This window comes from the organism of the source record quoted next, unplaced genomic scaffold (assembly GCF_019419815.1).
Source record: "Pyrus x bretschneideri cultivar Hongxiangsu unplaced genomic scaffold, Pyrus_bretschneideri_v1 Contig1, whole genome shotgun sequence".
Lineage (NCBI taxonomy): Eukaryota > Viridiplantae > Streptophyta > Magnoliopsida > Rosales > Rosaceae > Pyrus > Pyrus x bretschneideri.
The window spans coordinates 12719541-12735000 of record NW_025999390.1 but is presented as its reverse complement, the minus strand read 5'-3'; the positions used below and the strand labels follow the sequence as shown (position 1 = coordinate 12735000).

Genomic DNA, 15460 nt, shown 5'->3' with positions numbered 1-15460 from the left:
CACCTCCGCCGTCCCCAGCGCCAACAATCCCAGAGTCCGCCGCCGCAACAACGGCTCTTCTCCGGCCCCACGCACAACATCTGGCGCCAATTCCCAGTACAAGACCCAACCTTTACGCAAGGACAACAGGACCCAGCAACCAAATGAACCAAAAGTTGACAGAAATGATTCGAACACCCAAACTGTGAGCGCCCCACTACGTTTGAACTCAAAAGATGTGGATTTGATGCGTTTGTGCGAGGAGGGTAAGGTCGGAGAAGCGTTGGAGTTTATGGGTCGAGGTGTTTCCGCCGATTACGGAGTTTTCTGTGCGTTATTGGAATCGTGTGATGGATCGAAGTCGCTTGAGATTGGGAGGAAGGTCCACGAGTTCATGAGACAGTCGCCGTTTCGCAGGGATATTGAGTTGAACACTAAATTGGTTCAAATGTATGGGAGATGTGGGAGTATGAGAGATGCGCGCAAGGTGTTTGATAGAATGCGCGAGCGGAGCATTGGTTTGTGGCATTCGATGATCACTGGGTATGCAGTGAATGGGCAGGGTGACGAGGGGATGCTGTTGTTTGAACAAATGAGGAATTCGGGGTTGGAGCCCGATAAGGAGACTTTTTTAGTGGCGTTGGGGGCGTGTGCTAGTGCGGAAGCTGTAGAAGAAGGGTTTGCGCTCTTCGAATCAATGAAGAATGAGTATGAGATTGTACCGGAGATTGAGCATTATTTAGGACTTATTGATGTTCTTGGAAGTCTGGTCATTTGAATGAAGTCGAGGAGTTCATTGAGAAAATGCCATTTGAGCCTACAGTTGAAGTTTGGGAGGCTCTTAGGAACTCTGCGCGAATTCATGGAGATATTGAACTTGAAGATCGTGCGGAGGAATTGTTGGTTAATATTGATCCTTCTAAGGCCAATGCTGACAAAATCCCATTGCCTCCGCGGAAGAAGCACTCGGAGCTTAACATGCTAGAGGAGAAGAATAAGGTGAGTGAGTATCGGAGTACAAACGAGGCGTATGAGAAATTGAAAGGTTTGAAAGGACAGATGAGGGAAGCAGGCTATGTGCCGGATACAAGATACGTTCTTCATGACATCGATCAGGAGGCAAAAGAGCAGGCATTGCAGTATCATAGCGAGCGTTTGGCAATTGCTTATGGTCTGATCAGTACTCCAGCAAGGCAAACTCTGAGGATAATTAAGAATCTTCGAATCTGCGGTGACTGCCATAATGCGATAAAAATCATGTCGAAGATTGTTGGGAGGGAGCTGATCGTTAGGGATAACAAGCGGTTCCATCATTTCAGGGATGGGAAGTGCTCCTGTGGGGATTACTGGTAAACTTATCCGCAGTTAGTTGATAAAGCTTTCAAGAGACAAGGCTGTGGTGCAAAGTTATGTAATGTTGAATGCTCTGCAGCAAGAAAATTCAGAGTAAGTTTTTTGGCTGGAAATTAACTTTGTCAAAATTTATGAGTGTCGTTCGTTGTAGATTATTCTAGTACTTAAATTCATTCACACTTAATGGAAAACAAATAAACAAGATGTTTTGTTTGCTCGATTAATTCTATGTTTTATTTCTGAAAGCATGTGTCTGGTGCTGTGTATGATTCCTTTCCTTTGTTTTATCCTGGAAAAGAAGAAAGAAAAAGTGGCAACTGCTAATGGGGACTGCAAATAGTGAAGAATCATGTATAGAATGAATTCCTTTTTCGCCGAAAAATGGGAAAAAATGGAATCTGGTTCTATGGCAGTGGTGAATAATTGTGAAACATTGATTCGGTGCAATTTGAGTTTCTAGAACCAGTATCTTCAAGCGAAAAGATAGTGAGATGAATCACGAAAGTAAGATCAGGATTTATCAGAAGTAAAATGAACGAAGAGATCTTAACCGCATAAGATAATGACAATCCGCCGAATGCTTAAACTCATCTCGAAGCTTATTATTCAATTGAATGAGAATCTTCTATCCTAAGTATACATTGCCCTGTTTGGATACCTCTTGTACAAAGTAGTCTAATCGACGATTTCTCCTACCTTAATCGGTGGAACTAGAGCTTCTACGATGTCTAAGGGAAGGGTTTAACCTACTGATGGACTATTATTCAGCTTCAAAGAATGAAATGTACAGCTGAAAATGGTATGGTTGGTACAACAAGTCAACCTAATTCACGATTTAGAAGGGAAGGAAAAGCTCCGAATCATTGTGTAGGACTTTTGTTTGAAGTTAAAATTCCGAAAGAAAATGTAACTAGGAGTCAAGGGAGGATGGATGGGTACTTCTTTTGTTGGTTACCACTTTTCTCACAGCTTCAGCTTCGTCCCTTGATGGAACTCGAAGGCAGGACTTCATTATATCGTAAACTGTGAACCCGATTGCCACAGATGGTACGACCTGAATTACACATACAAAAAACATGGTTAAACACGAAAGACAATGGGAAGTTTCTGTCAAAGAATGACTAGGTTCTTTACCACCTTCAAGTAATTGATGCTAAGTCCTGAAAACAATTGCTTCCATCCTTGCTTTTGAGCGATCATAACAAGGGTTTCGATTGTTCCTTTCATCTCTGGGCTGCTGGATACCATGATTCTTTGAACCTGTTTGCAGGATTTTCCCCCATTAATGTCACAAATTCTTATTATTCAAACATCATTTTGAGGACCATTGAAAAGCAAATTACCTGCATCTGCCTCCTCACCACATCAAGGGGATACGTAAAAGTCTGGCCTAATACACCAGCAACAGAACCACATACGAGTTTGAACACAATACTCTTCTTGTGCTCCGGAGGGACATGGCGCTTCATCTCCTCGTAGAAGTAAAACTTCAAACCGGCATATGGGAAGATCCCATAAAGCGACGGAGCTGATAATAATGTTAAACCATTAAATGCAGAATCCTTGCAAAGATCATAAAAGCTATAGATACTCACAAGGACAGCAGTGGATGAAACAAGCAGTTTTCAAATTCATACCAACGCCACGGTAGAGGCCTCTAAGTCCAGCCTCTCTGTAAGTCATTGAGAAACAATCGAGAATTCCTTTATATATTTGTTGAGAATTCAGTACCCCTTGAGCATTTAACTTCTGTGAACCAACAACCTGCAGAAGAGTAAAAAAGATGTGGCTGTACTCAAGAAACCTTTTTTGGGGTGTAACAACCAACTCCAACACTTGTGAGAGGTTTGTCAGGATTCAGTTAGTTACCTGATAGGCCAACTTTGTGCGAACCAAATCAAGAGGATAAGTAAAAAGCACAGCTGTTCCTCCAGCAAAAGATCCTGCCACAAGATCAAGACCAGGTCCCCGCCCAACGTCAGGATAGGCGAGAATAATCCATCTGCGGTACTGCTCATAGGTCATATAATGGAGGGCTGCATATGGAACAATTCTTGCAACACTAGCTCCATTTCCCCTGTACGAGAACTCATTAGTTGATCGAAAACTTGAAAACACCCTTCACATAAATGACTCATTACTCAAGACTCAAGTATCCACCTGTAGAAACCCATGGGCCCTTCTGTCCTTGCAATTTTCTTAACGGATCCAAAAAGCCCGATGCTGTGGTATTCTGCTCTTCTGGTCTGCAAAAGATAAATAAATAAGCTATCATATGTACTTATCGACAAAAACTTACTGGTAAATCCAGTTAGAGTTAGCAACTTGTTTCTGATTGACATGTGAAAGAAGAGGGCATATCTTAACTTCTATTGCCCACCTCGGGGAAGAACACAAAAATCCGACCCATAAAACTTGCAATCGAAATTAACACAGGTACTGAAAACAAATTCTCTCCTTTTGTTTTAGTTTTCGGATAGGGGAAGGAGAATTGAATGGCATGGTATCCAAAAGTTATCCATCTAATATCTATCCAGAAAGGCAAAAACCTTACGATGTGTACTGACCATGGAAAAAAACAAGTATCGGGAAACCGAACCGAATAAAACAAGCCCTTGAATCAACTTATTTGATCACATTGTTACTCAATCAATAAAACAGCCAACAGAAACCCATTTGCACAATCCATTCAATTTTGAACTGCTTCACTTAAAAGTAATCATCTTTCATCAAACCTCAAACTACCCAATGAACAAATCCAAGAAACTTAAACACCCAACAGACTAAAACTAAAAATGCATTACTAATCTCTACAGTTCCCAAAATCAAGAAGCAAAAGTTTCAGTAACTTCCCCGGCAAAAAGAAGGAAAGAACCAAATTGATGTTCAAATCTCCAGAAGAATTTAACGCAATTGTCACCTGAAACAAAATCTTGATGCGCTCGAGTGGCGCAACCACTGTTTTTGCAACCCCGCCGGCGACGCCACCGGCGATCAGCTCCTTGGCGAACACAGGCATGGACTCTATCATCCCGTCCAGGTACACGTTCATCTCTCTCTCTTCCCTCTTCTCTGACATTGCAGCAAACTTGGAGAGAGAGAGAGAGAGAGAGATTCTGGGTGTGTGATTGAAGGAAGAGTTGGAGCAGAGAGGAAGGAATGGGTTGAAGAATCGAAACGTCTCCTTTTGTGCTGCTTGTGGATTTTATATGTATCGGGTGAAGAAGAAAACGTCTCTTCAAGTCAGAGAAGCACACGCTTGACTTTAAGATTCCCCTTTTTTTAATGTAAGAGAGAGAGAGAGAGAGAGAGAGAGAGAAGAATTGTTGGGTGCGGAGTTTTTGTTCAGCTGCTTTCAGTTCTATTTTATTTTTTTAGATCAGGACCGTCCAATTAGTGGGCTAGTTTTGAATCATGGCCCTTTGAGGATTGTAATTGGGCACTCAAAGAGTTCGATGTAGTGGAAGGATTGACCGACATCAAATTTACTTTAACAGAAGTGATAAAGCCTGGTTAGAGCATTTATTTATAAAACATTAAATTCTGATTAAATTAGTAAAGAACTTGTAATTCAATTGAGTAAGAGCATTTACTTAAGTGGCGGTGTTCAACTTCCCTCCTGTCATGATCAATTGGATCCATTACTGTATCTCGTTCCCCAAATCCTCCATTTCTGTAAATGGTGAATTGACGGGATTCTTTGCTAGTAAGAGAGGCTTGAGACAAGGGGATCCTTTGTCCCCTTACCTTTTTGTTATTGCTATGGAGGTGCCCTCTTTATTAATTATCTCTAATATAAATGCTAGCCCTTCTTTCAAATACCATTGGCGCTATGAGGCAGTCTAGTTTGCTCATATTTGTTTTGTTGAAGACCTCTTTATGTTTTGTGGAAAGGATTATCATTCAACTAAGATCTTGAAGGACTCTTTATGTGGCTTCAATTCTTTGTTTGGTCTTAAGGCCAACCCAACTAAAAGCTCAATTTTTCTTGCGGGTGTGGATGAGATGAGCTTCCAGAATTACGCCTCTTTTCAATTTTGCCATAGGAATGTTGCCTATTCGCTACCTTGGTGTGCCTCTCATTTCAACAAAGCTTAATTTGCAAGATTGCTCCATTCTTACCGAGCGCGTTGAGGCTAGAATTAGAGCTTGAAGAGAACAAGGTCCTCTCTTTTGCCAATCGTTTACAACTTGTTCAATCTGTTCTCTATAGTATGCAAGTTCTTTGGGTGTCACACCTTATGCTCCCTAAGAAAATTCTCCGTGATATTGAGCAAAGGGTCTGAAAATTTTTATGGTTTGGTAAGCTTTCGGGTCATTAAGTTGCTAAAGTTGCTTGGGATGATGTGTGTCTTCCTAAATCTGAATGAGGTATTGGGATTAAAAAATTGATTCACTGGAATAAAGTGCTTATGGTTAAACACATCTGGAACTTACTCATCGATGAAGACAATATTTGGTCTGTCTGGGTTACAATCTATCTTTTGAGAAATATGAACTTTTGGCATATTAAGACCCTCCAAAATTGATCGTGGAATTGGAGGAAGCTTCTCCGATTGAGAGATTCTATTCGGCTTTTCTTTTTCCACAAAATTGGAGATGGTAAGGGAACATCTCTTTGGTATGATAATTGGCATCCTGTAGGTCCTCTTGTTGTCAATTAAGGTTGCCATATCATTGCTGATTCCAGGCTTCCAAAAACTGCTTTGATTTGCAATATTTGGAATGGTTCTAATTGGTACTAGTCTAATAATTCTTCTCATGAGTTGTTGGAAATTCAAATTTCTATGTCTAATATTGTGGCAAATCCTAGCTTGGGTGATATGATTCAATGGACTCCTTCGTTATCTGGCATCTACTCTACTGCTTCTGCTTAGGATAAGTTTCAGCAATCCAAGCCTACGGTAGGTTGGTCTTCTTTAAGTGTCTTTTTACCGATGGTATTTGGTCTTCGATGCTATTCAAGTGCGGTGTCCCTTGGCCTCTTTTTGTCATGTGGGCTACTAGCTGTTGCAAGGGAAAATCTCTATCATCGATAGTTTTGAAGTTAAGTCCTGCTAATGTGTATTATGTTTGGAGGGAGCGAAACAACTGTAGATTCAAGAACTCATGTCAACCCGATGCGGTAGTTCTCATCTCAATTAAGTCCACCATTAGTCTTCTATTGAGTTCTTTGAAAATCACCCATTTCGCTGCTAATGACTATACTTTATGGGAAATGAATATAACTATGAATAGTTAGTGCTTATTTTTGCTGCTTTGATACAACGTTGTTAGCTTTGCTGTCTGTTTTTCTTTTAGCTGCAACTTTTTGTTGCATGTTTGTATTTTCAGCTATTCTTTCCTGCTTGTATTCTCTTTTTCTCATCAATATATTTTATTTATCAAAAAAAAAAAAGGGAATCGAATTCGATTTTTTTATTTTAAATAATGACAAGATTATTAAATATTAAGAGTGCCTAAAACACAATTGACTAGGATATCTACGTTAGGGGCGGGCACAAGCTGAATCGGGTTTAAATTTAGTGGAACCAAAACCGACCTGTTTGGAAATGAAACAAGGTGAGCGGGTCGTCATATTTTCAAAAATAAAATTGGACCTAACTCGACCCGTTTGATACAGGCCAATTCCAAGAGGTCCAATGATCTATTTCCTAATCTAACGTGAAAAACCTGATGCAAATTTTATGAAGGTAGCGTGTCAGTAATGCTTGTGTTTATGTTCTATTTCCTTACTATGCAAATTCCTAACTAGAACCAAAATGCAAAATCCCAAGTCTAGAATTCATATCCAACTAAGTTCCTAACTAGAACCAAATGCAGAAAAACCCAAATTAGAGAAAGAACAAAAAAACCCAAATCAGAACCAAATCAAGTAAAACTCGACGGATTTCCTTAGAGACTCTCTTGAAGAATCTCAAATTACAAACTAGCAAACGAGGGTTGACGGCGACCTTGATCAACAGAGACGGTGAAGGAACTTGATTGACAAAGAACGGACAGAGACAAACATATACTAGACGGAGAAACGACGAACAGATTGATGACAAATGGACCAATCGACAACGAATGGACGAAGTTGCGAGACTAAGAGAGTCGAGAGTTGAGAGGTCTAAATCTCAATATTGGACGGTGGATAGGTCTGGGCCAGGGGCCCTTGTCTCCAACCCGTCCCGTTTTATGTATAAAATGTATAGGACCCATCCCTACCCACAGGTCCAGGGCCCATTTACCCACCCCTAATCTGAGAAACTCCATCTTAAAAGTTAAACAGGAAGATAAAAAATAAAGTGTACATATTATCCTTCTTCAAAGCAGCTCAAGCAACCCGAAAATTTTAACGATACAGTTCGCAATAACATACTTATTTCTTTTGTAGTTTCTTGTCAAATTTTTGCATTTTTATTTTTATTTTCTCCACTCTAAATGACTCCTATTTTGTCTTCAATAACCATTTACCCAAAAATTTACACACAAAATAGAAAACAAGTTGTCACTTATTACTACGTTTTAACTGTATTCCTCCTCGCTTATTAGTATGAAGTCTTATATTTCAATCTCATGAACCGCGAGTTTGAAACCATTTACACCTTCACTTCACCTTTAATATAAATATATCTGTGTATCAAAATTGAAAACAAGTGCATCTACTTTCTCAGCTACAAATCAAAGACCTCTTTGGTCAATTTCGACTTGAATTCTTATTGTCTCAGTGTCATCAGTCGATTAAGCCTTCTAATCACACATGTTCTGTTGTTTTATGGTATATGCTCAATGAAGAATGGATATTATATGGTTCTCTTTTCGGTACAAAACAACATGATTTATTCTAATTATTCCACTACCAAGTTGCAACAATGATGCGTGTAACACGTGGCAGCCGATGAGAATATTAAAGAAAATAAAGGAATTTCATATCTACTTGTCTAGAAAATAAAAAACAATCTAAGGAATCATTTTTTCATAGTTTATTAAAAAGAAAATCTAAAAGGAAATATTCTATCAGAAGGGATTTTGTGCCTTCTACTGCCGGTGATAAAATAGTTTTGGTTTAAATTTGACGATATCTCAAACTAATCATGCAGTGCTAATTTTTAATTTATAGGTTGCATATATGATAGTGTATGAATGGCTTGAGACACTAACACAATAGCATACCCGTTGTGATTTTTAAAATCCTCCAAACCCTCATGAATAATGGTTAGACTTACATTATCGTGATTCATCATTATTCCTCTACGAGTAGATAATGGTTACACTTACATTATCGTTTAAATTTTTAAAATCCTCCAAACCCTCATGAATAATGTTTTTTATATGAGGGCAAAATTAATAATAATTATTGTAGAAATATAAAAAATGTAAAAAAAAAAAATATACGATCACTCATAGTGACAAGCTTTACAACTTTCATGAAGGGGTTAGCTTCGAAATCCAACACTATAATCAATAAACCTTAAATTTATGTTTAACCGTCGATTGTCATTTACGCTTTATTCTTCTTACTGAATTTCATTTTTTAAATTTTCATTTTTTGAAAACATGATCATTTGGCGAATGTAAGAAGATGAACGGTTTAGATCTTTGATATCATGTTTCGATAATTGAAGGGTTTGATTGGAAGAAAATGTGCAAGGTTCCAATGTTCTAATGTTCCAATGTCCTTAATTTTGCAAATCTTTTGAACATTTGATATTTTGTAATTTTCTAATGTTTTTTTTATTATGCTCTTATTTTGGGTATGTAAATATATACTTAAAAGAAAAATGTGTTTTTATGTTTTCAATGTGACAATATGGTAAGTATATACTTATTTAGTACTATGTTTTTCATTTGATTATTTATTGATTTAAAATATATTTTCTTTAATGGGTAACGGATCGGGTCATATTACCTATTAATATGATCGAGTTGATTTCGGGTCGGATCGTTTTATCCGTTTATTTTAACGGGTGTTACACGATACGACCCTTTAAGATATTGGGTATAACACGAAAACGACACGAATGCTAGGTCTACATTTTTTCATAGTTTATTAAAAAGAAAATCTAAAAGGAAATATTCTATCAGAAGGGATTTTGTGCCTTCTACTGCTGGTGATAAAATAGTTTTGGTTTAAATTTGGCGATATCCCAAACTAATCATGCAGTGCCAATTTTTAATTTATAGCTTGCATATATGATAGTGTCTGAATGGCTTGGGACGCTGACACAATGGCATACCCGTTGTAGGAAGTTCTTTTACGAGTTTGAAGGCTTCATCAGGCATATGGGGGTCACTACATTTGATTTTCTTCAGAAGAAATTCTGTGGATGAGGTGAAGTAATGTCTTCCCGAGCTCCTCTCCATCACTCCATTCATGGATGTCAGCCTTGATAAGCACCGGGTTGCTGCAAATGCGCTTCCATAGAGCGTAGTCCTTCCTCGGCATTACATGGTCTCCTTCTACAAGCCTCAAACTCGGGCAATAATCGTTTCTCCCATCTCCTAAGTAGACAAACCTTTTCCTCCCATTGGCAGAAACAGAAGCTCGGATTTGGTCGATCACCACACCCTAAGAAGGAAACCATAGTCAGAACCTCAGTTTTATATCGAAGAAAGCTACTGTAACGAGGAGGAGAAAAGTTATGCAGTAAAACATATTGAAAGGGAAATAAGCCTCAATAGAATTGAAGCAAAACTAGCATTAGACCCGCTCCAAAACTTTTGTCCTCAAAAGAACCATCCGTTCACCCCCATAGCAGAATCGGTATAAGTTTTTAGTTTTACGTAGTGTGAAATAGTTAGGAGGGTGAGTGATAGAAAAGAAATCAAATCATTTTGTTCTGCATATTCTACGGAAACAACACACTTACCTTAAGGGCTAGCATGGAAGGACTGGGGATATGATATTGATACCTCTATCACAAACCTATCACGCAGCCAAAACGGCATCCAAGTTTTGTGTTTTTCTAAATGCCAGTGGAAACAGATTAGAAAGAAATGTGTACCACACTACAATGCGGCTCCTAGATGAAATGTGATCTTTTCTAGAAACCAGACAATATATACAATAGAAATGTCCATCAGTTGTTCTTGAAACAATTCTTCACAAAAGAAAAAGAAATTACAAACTGAGTCTGTCTTTGCTTTGTTGTTATTTGTTTCCGGTCCAAACCATATGATGCAGTCCTCGGAAAGCCATTAAAACCATATTCCTCGATAACCCTATGTATATCAGTACCTCAATGACAGTGCGTAATTTGTATCGAAAGAGAAGCTTGAATCATCCGAACCAATTAGTACTCGTGAAGCAGTATGACACCAGAGACACGCAGGTAATATATAACGAAAAAATGGATGATACTCAGACTCTGAATACACAAGCATCAAACAGGACACAAATGCATATTGGCATGTAAAGAAAATTTACCTTGCACAAATTTGGAGGGCATAGATTGCAGCCATGAAACGATGAACCTAAGTCACAGTGTGGGAATATTCTGAGTCTTCCATCTTGTTCTACAGAGGTTGGGTTTGTGACGATCTGTGAGAAGCATCCTAACAGACCATGACATTCCAAGATAGCCTCAATAAAGAACCGATTCGCATCGCTAACTATCCTCAAATCACATCTGAAACAATGACATTGAACACCACAACATTCAGTCACCACCAATCCATAAGAAAAACATAACTAACTTACAATCGACCATAAGGATTTGGATGAAATACTTACCCCGAAGCGTGAGCTGACTTAATAGCTGCAGTTACCCCCGGGTGCATTGGAATTCTTTTAAGACACTCCTTAATATCTTCAGAAGTTTTTCCTTGTAAATGCAGCTCCTCCGTCATTCTATCCTACTAGGTTTAACAATAAACATTAACAAGGCTAAAGTCGTTCGGCATCATAACATGTTTTCGATCATAGTTGTAAACTTTGTGAATATTCCCAATTTGCCAAAAGAGGGTGGGAAAACTGAACATAAAAAAAACCCAATAAGTCCATGATCAATGCATTTTCTTTTGTACAAGCGATATTGTTGAAGGGGGATCAAACTCGGGACTTCGGATGTAGAGGTGAATGCTGCAAACTGAGCTACAAGCACCTTGCGTCCATGATCAATGTTAAAATCCCACAAATGCAAGGATCTCTCAGCAATAATGCAAACCCAAATAGTATCCAAAATAGACATACACAGTGATTTGCATAAAAATTCTCAATCTTTTTTCATGTTCTTATCAGGCTAGAGGGTGTATTCAATTGGGATTTTGAGGGATTTTAATTAATTTAATGAAGGGTGTATTCAATTAAGAATTGAGAGACTTTAATGGATTTATAAATCCGTGGATTTTTATGAAGTTTAATTGATTTAGGATTTCATATAAAATTGTGATTCAATTCCCTCGAAATCTCATGGGGAGAGGTGAGATTTGTGGATGTTTAAAATACACTAGGAAATCTCTCTAATTCTCTCTAATTCCTCAACTTTCTCAAATTCTTTAAAATCAATTTCTAATTGAATACACCTGAAATGTTATAAATATCTTTAAAATCCTAATTGAATACACCGTATTTCTAAGAATTTTAATAAACTATCTTAAAATTCTAATTGAATGTATCTTAAATTTCAGAGAATCACTTAAAATCATGATTGAATACCTCTAAATTTATTAAAAGAATTAAAATCCCTTAAAATTCCAATTGAGTACACTCCCTAAAAATCCTGATTGAATACCCCTAAATTTATTAAAAGAATTAAAATCCCTTAAAATTCCAATTGAATACACTCCCTAAGCATATTTAATCAAGATTTTAAGAGATTCTCTAATATTCAAGATGTATTCAATTAGGATTTTAAAGAAATTTATAACATTCCAGATATATTTAATTAGAAATTAATTTTAAAGAATTTGAGAAAACGGAATTAGAGAGATTTCGTAATGTATTTTAAGCATCCACAAATCTCACATCTCTCCATAAGATTTCGAGAGAATTGAATCAAAATTTTATATGGAATTCCTACAAATCAATTAAACCTTATAAAAATCTATAAATTTATAAATTCATCCAAATCTCTCAAATTCTCAATTAATACACTTCTTAAATGTTCAAAATATAAAATTTCCTTTCTTTTCTTTCCCCAATTCTTAGCAACCAATCAGAGGATAAAATATCACTAAGAACACCATTTTTATGTAAATCTAGATAGAGAGAGAGTACAGACCATGAGTGAGTTCCATGGAAGAGTAGAGCGAATCTCATTGAAGAGCTGAGTGAGACCCATCTCCGTCACCACCCAGCTATCGCTGTCACCGTCGATTAGGGTCCGGTCAAAGTCAAAAACCACGACTATTCCCGCCATTATGCTCGCCGGATGTAGTTTCCCGGCGACCCAGAAAAGCGGTTTCACGGTAAATAGCTGAACGCGTCAACTGTCAGTCAAGAGTTAAGCGACGACGGCTTCTGCTTTTTTGTTGTCGGGAGTCTTGATACTTTGTTGCGTGTGTGTTTTTTCTCGTATACAAAAGTATTCATCCTTGGACACGATATTCCTCCCAATTTGTAAGTTAGGAGTGTTAGGGGGCGTTTGTTGCGTTGGACTATCTCGGACTGGATTAGCTTCAAGGACTAAGCTGGACTGGCTTAGACTAGACTAAACTGGACTAACTTAGTGAAGCGTTTGGTGCAGTATTGGACTAAGAAGCTGGATAATAACAAATTCTAATATTATATTATTTAATATATAATTATTAATATTTTATTATGATCTTATCTTTTTCTTCATCTTTTCCTACCATTTCCGTCCACTCTTTTCCTCTTCTCTCATCGTCCCACCCTCTCCCTCTTTTTTTCCTCTTAGACCTCTCAATTCATGTCTCTTTCTCATTCCTGGTCAAACTCCTTATTGATTCCAGTCTCTATTTCTCTGTCTTCCCTCCCTCCCTAGCTATGCGTTGTTCGAATGGAACCTCACGGCTCCAATTTTCCCGACGAGTTGTAGGTTTCCCGATATGTTTTTCGGCCAACCCTTGTTAAATTGGATGAAGTTAGCACCACCAAAAAATTCATCACCATCCCTAGACCGAGATCTTAGCTTTGAATGCTCGAATCTGTCATGGATTTGAAGAAGCCCAAACAGGCTGAGATTTCCAGGCCATTTTCCGGCCACATTCGACCACATTTTGGCCTTGATTCAGGTAAAATCGTAATCTTGTCACTCCAAGCTTCAATATGGTATATTTTATATGAAAGTTGGTTGTGAAATGGATCTGAAAGAGAGTCGGAAAGTTAATGATTGATCTAGGTGACCGGAGATGATGAGGAGTTTGTCGGGAGTGGTCGTTGAGCATGACGAGGATGAGAAAGAGAGGATAGTCTTAGCTAGTCCCATGGTTATTGGGGGGTCTCGCTAAGACCTCTTAGTGAAGGGTTTTGTCCATGCTAGTCCCCTTTAGTCTCATTAATGTTAGTCCCAGCATGGAACAAACACAGTATTGGACTAATAGTTAGTCCAGTCCAGTCCAGTCCAACCTAGTGAGGGCAAACAAACGCCCCCTTAAAGTTCAAATTTTCTTTTTCTTCTTTAAAAAGTGCGTTGTTGGTGGTTTTATTATGGCAATTCTCGTTTTTATAAACAGAAACACTCGTAGATGCATTTCACTATTTCCTGACCACTAGCGTTAACAATCAAATTCACATAATGTTGTATGGAATACGAGCCGTAAAATTCATCTTGAACCTAAGCCACATCGTTGTGTTTAATAAGTTTAAATTTATGGCCGTGATCATAGTCTATAGTTAGCTCATTATATGGCTCGAATTCTATATTTTTATTGTAGATACATCGTTATATTAAAATAATACTAGTTTTCAATGTTGATCAAAACTGAAATATACTTTGGTAAGTTCTTGCTTGATTTTGGTTTTTTAGTTTATAAAAAATTGTAATCACAATTGTAAGCTCATTGTGAGGTTGAGTGAACTCCCCTTCCTTTTAATGTGAATAATATCGTTTGTTAAAAAAAAAAAAAAAACTATTTCAAACGTTATAACTTCAAAATTGAAAAACAAAAATAAAATAATTATCAAAATGTCTCTAAATAAACATTATTTTGAGCCTTGTTGGAATTTTCAAGAACACAATAAGCACTAAGCAGTCTGTTTGAGGACAATGGAATATCCTAAAAAATATCTTTGGGTTTATTGTACTATTAAAAAGTGGCAGGCCTCAACGATCAAAAGTTATTTGACTTGTAGGTGATGTAGAAACAATATGATCCAAACACATCCAATAATTTTAGGTTTACAGAATCAAATTGATTTGTATTTTAATTGATAATTTTTAAACTTTGAATGAACTAGTCATTGATTGAGATGGTTAGCCAAAAAGCGAACAGGATCACTAAATTAGGAGCAATAGTCTTTACTCGTTCTTATGTGAATTCACAATTGAAACCAAACATATTCAGTAAAATTTATATTTACTAAGAAACCGATACAACCGTTATTATTTTGACGATTCTTAAAGATCTCTACTAATACGTAGCACAAGCCAAATTAGGACCATCCTCAAACTAAAGTAGAATGATCTATAAAACAACATTTTCCTTCATTGACCCAAACAACACAATTTCAGTTTAGCAAATTTGTTGCTTCCAAATCATTAGCTCAACGGTAGGTTTGTTTCCATCCGTAAGAGGATTCTTGTCCATAACAAATTGCTATAAAAAAAGACCTGCCAAATATTCTTTCAAATATTTGTTACCCTAATTTAAATATATTCCTTTTAATGCCAACCAATTCCATTGACACGCAAAAAGGCAACAACTTGATTCATTCCTTGTCACACTCTAACGATAGATTTTTCTGTATGATCGGGATATCACGTGTCATTATATAAATAGTGAGATATGTGTGTTAAAAAGTTAATAATTTAAAAAATAAAATTTATCTCCACTTATATAAAAACATATGTTGTACCACTCGTATTCCCGTCATAATAAAAAATTACTCTACTTTAACACACCAGAAGAAATAACTCAAATTTAACATAAATAATATATACACATGTGTTAGGTTGTAATTAACAGATAAAAAAAAAAAAAACTATTTTCTCTAAAAAAATTCATCGAAAAGAGCAACCCA

General features: G+C 37.2%; 2 protein-coding genes and 1 pseudogene across 3 annotated transcripts in view; 1 reads left to right on the top strand and 2 right to left on the bottom strand.

Moving 5' to 3' along the window:
- Positions 1-1577, top strand: part of LOC103943969 — a 1893-nt pseudogene extending 316 nt beyond the window's left edge.
- The window catches only part of LOC103943970 (mitochondrial carrier protein CoAc2), a 5129-nt gene extending 535 nt beyond the window's left edge, over positions 1-4594 (bottom strand). The window contains exons 1-7 of one of the 2 annotated variants that reach the window (XM_048586898.1): positions 4253-4594; positions 3493-3578; positions 3202-3409; positions 2970-3096; positions 2676-2860; positions 2470-2592; positions 2272-2386 (exon numbers count right to left, since the gene is read on the bottom strand). In XM_048586898.1, the coding sequence (XP_048442855.1) occupies positions 2272-2386; positions 2470-2592; positions 2676-2860; positions 2970-3096; positions 3202-3409; positions 3493-3578; positions 4253-4411 (1003 nt within the window). In that variant the 5' untranslated portion in view covers positions 4412-4594. Of the gene's footprint in view, positions 1-1910; positions 2387-2469; positions 2593-2675; positions 2861-2969; positions 3097-3201; positions 3410-3492; positions 3579-4252 lie in introns of those variants that run through there. The other variant, XM_009354352.3, reaches the window with a different exon arrangement.
- A 4882-nt stretch (positions 4595-9476) lies between these two features.
- LOC103943966 (thiamine phosphate phosphatase-like protein) lies at positions 9477-12847 on the bottom strand. The gene is made up of 4 exons (XM_009354346.3): positions 12540-12847; positions 11051-11172; positions 10745-10946; positions 9477-9886 (listed from the first exon to the last, which is right to left on the bottom strand). Exons 1-4 carry the CDS (start codon positions 12675-12677, stop codon positions 9611-9613), a joined length of 738 nt encoding a protein of 245 aa, XP_009352621.1. The 5' UTR covers positions 12678-12847; the 3' UTR covers positions 9477-9610.
- Between the last annotated feature and the right edge of the window lie 2613 nt (positions 12848-15460).

Bases quoted from the DNA above. Each gene is read 5' to 3' on its own strand.
- LOC103943966 (XM_009354346.3), bottom strand. From the start codon at position 12,677: ATGGCGGGAATAGTCGTGGTTTTTGACTTTGACCGGACCCTAATCGAC. The intron at 11,173-12,539 runs GTCTGTACTCTC...TAAACCTAGTAG, and splicing joins TTCCATGGAACTCACTCATG to GATAGAATGACGGAGGAGCT. The intron at 9,887-10,744 runs GTAAATTTTCTT...TTTCCTTCTTAG, and splicing joins GCCCTCCAAATTTGTGCAAG to GGTGTGGTGATCGACCAAAT.